The sequence below is a fragment of the Oryzias latipes genome, chromosome 18 (assembly GCF_053564925.1).
Source record: "Oryzias latipes strain Hd-rR chromosome 18, Olatipes_Hd-rR_3.1".
Classification (NCBI taxonomy): domain Eukaryota; kingdom Metazoa; phylum Chordata; class Actinopteri; order Beloniformes; family Adrianichthyidae; genus Oryzias; species Oryzias latipes.
The window spans coordinates 36,839,804-36,842,500 of record NC_136254.1 but is presented as its reverse complement, the minus strand read 5'-3'; the positions used below and the strand labels follow the sequence as shown (position 1 = coordinate 36,842,500).

At 41.2% G+C, this 2,697-nt stretch overlaps 1 protein-coding gene across 3 annotated transcripts in view; it reads left to right on the top strand.

Annotated features, from left to right (window-relative positions):
• LOC100049234 (natriuretic peptide B) overlaps nt 1-629 on the top strand; it is a 4,474-nt gene extending 3,845 nt beyond the window's left edge. For 2 of the 3 annotated variants that reach the window (XM_078935707.1, XM_078935706.1), the window contains 2 exons: nt 1-38; nt 116-629. The exon at nt 1-38 is cut by the window's left edge. In XM_078935707.1, coding sequence (XP_078791833.1) covers nt 1-38; nt 116-400 — 323 coding nt within the window. In that variant the 3' untranslated portion in view covers nt 401-629. 3 annotated transcript variants of the gene reach the window in all.
• The last annotated feature ends 2,068 nt before the right edge of the window (nt 630-2,697 follow it).

The window sequence follows — 2,697 nt, the reverse complement described above, 5'->3', positions numbered from 1 at the left end:
TGGAGACCAGACCTTCATCAGACAGAGATGAGGAACAAGTCAGTGGAACCCTCTTCATCTCCTGGAGCCCCTCCCTCTGATCATCTGAAAAACCTCAATGTCCTTCTCTCTGCAGGTTCTAAAGTCTCTGTTCGGCCCCCACCTCACCTCTCTCATTCTGGCCCCGCCCACTTCAAATGACTCCACCGAGGGTTCATCTGGGTCCCCGGAGCCCCCGACCCCCTCTGAGGCTCCAGTCCTGATCCATGGCGATAGGGGGACCGCGTCCCAGATCCTGCGGAGCTTCCTGCGGCAGCGGGAGAAGACCAGGAGGTGGGGGCGCAAACCCATGGTGGCGGGGGGCGGCTGCTTCGGGATGAAGATGGACCGTATCGGCTCCATCAGTGGACTGGGCTGTTAGGACGTTACCATGGTGACGATCGGTGTTCAGCTGCAGACCCCACTTTCTGAGGGACCCCCCCAACAAGGAAGAAGGAAACTACTAATGACCTCTGACCCCTGGCAGCTCAGCCAGCAGCTAGTGTGCATGTGAAAGTGCACGTGTGAGTGCATGTGTGAGTGCACGTGTGTGAGCAGCGTGTCAGACATGCAGATGTGAGACCTGCCAGCATTAAACTACAAACAAAGCAGACGGTCTTGATGTTTTCTTTCTGCTCATGCTCTATAAGGGATCAGCCGGGAGTGGGCGGGGCCATGTGGTGGGTGGAGCCAACATAAGGCAGGGAATTTGGTTCAGAAAACAATAAACCTGCTAAATACAACTGACACTACCAAGAGGGGGCGGGGGGGTACTCAGCAGTGAGCTTGTTCGACCCCCCCCCCCCCCACACACACACACACACCTGATTGGTCCGTTTATAACTTGAAATACAGACCAATATTTAAAAGAGAGAGAGAGAGAGTATTATGAAGAAGAAGATAAAATAAAGTTCCAGGTCCAGAACGGTTCTCTGACCAACAGAATGATTGACAGCTGCTTCTTTATCTACAGACGTTGTTTTGTTTTTATTTGAACTTTAAACATACACATAATAACTTCACACAAAAAAAGAGAGAGAAAAAAAAAATAAAACAAAATATATAGAATTGTAGTTTACAATACTAGGGATTTGTCATACAGCTTGTGATCTTCAATGAAAATAGACACTTTTATTGCATTTTTGTTTTTCATCAATGTCAGAGATTTAAAATATAAACTGATTTCTTTAAGAAATGTATTGAATAATGGTTTGGTTTTAAGAATCTGCACTTGTGAATGAAAAATTTCCCAGATATGAATAAAGTCTTGAATGTCAAATCAAATAGATTATCACCAGAAACTCCTCCAAATAATATAATGTGCTTTTGTAATTGAATAGAAATAGGGAAGGGAAACTTTGAAGAGCACCAAAAAAAGAAATCCTCCCAAAAACTGTAAACATACATACATTCAAAAAACAAATGATCAAGTGTTTCAATATTTGTATCACAAAAAGAACAGTTATTCTCTGGAAAACATAAACGTATGTGTAACAGTTCTTTGCACGGATAGACTGCATTCATTATTTTAAAATGGATTTCTTTGTATTTTGGGAAAATTGGATATTTAATGAACTGAGATCTTAACTTGCTTTTTTCCTCTCTAGTGTGAAGCTGTGACATAGAATGATTTTTGTCAGATGTTGGAAACAGTTCTCTAACAAATAAGGATCGTATAAATGAGTTTGGAAGTTTTGAATTAACCGGTCGACCATCAAACAACAGAGATGGAAGCTGGATTTGAACATTCTGAACCAAACTGGAGGACATTTGGACCAAAGTCTGAGGCTTTGATCACAATGTTGTATTATTTTCTATCTTTAATTTAAATTTACTGGAAAAAGTTTCAGATGAGATAATGTTTCCATTGTCATTCATAATATGTAGTAATGACCAGATACCGTTATCATCCAATGTTTGTAAAATATTGATGCGTTTCTACAAAAATATCCCCACAGTTCCATATGGAGTGTTGTGTGGACTACAGTTCAGTTTGAATAGGAGTTTCCATACAGGAACAGCTGCTGATGATGAGTAGAACGTTTAATAGGAAGTTTTCTGTCATCAAAATCACATTTTAGGAGCAACTCAATGCCCCCCAGATGAGAGAAGATGTTTGAGGGAATATGAAACCAAATATTTCCTTCATTCTGCAGAAAAGACCTAAGCCAATTTATTTTAAACATACCATCCAAACGTTGAAAGTCTATGGCTTTAAGTCCACCTTCACTGTGATCCTGATTATTGATCATGAATGTGGGCGTGTCGTCTGCCAGCTGACTCATCAATAACTGTTCTCCAGGACATGGAGTTTACAGAAACCAGAGTTTTCTACAAGTATTGATAACATTTCTGCTGCTGTTATAAAAAGTAACCGTGAAAGTGGACAACCTTGTTTAATTCCTTTGTTGATTATTATAAAAATGCCATTTGGTAAAATAACTACACTGTTACTATCATTATCATAGATTGTTTGAACAAAACTTATGAAATTAGGTCCAAATCCAAATAATTCTAAAGTCTGAAACATAAATTTGTGTTCAACCGTGTCACTTTATCTACAGACGTCTGTGGGAGTTGGGGGGCACTTCCTGTTTGGAACACGAGGGGGGAGGAGTTGTTACGTAGATACATTTCCCGCCACTGGGGGGCGTGGGTGGGTCACTGATGACGCTCTCC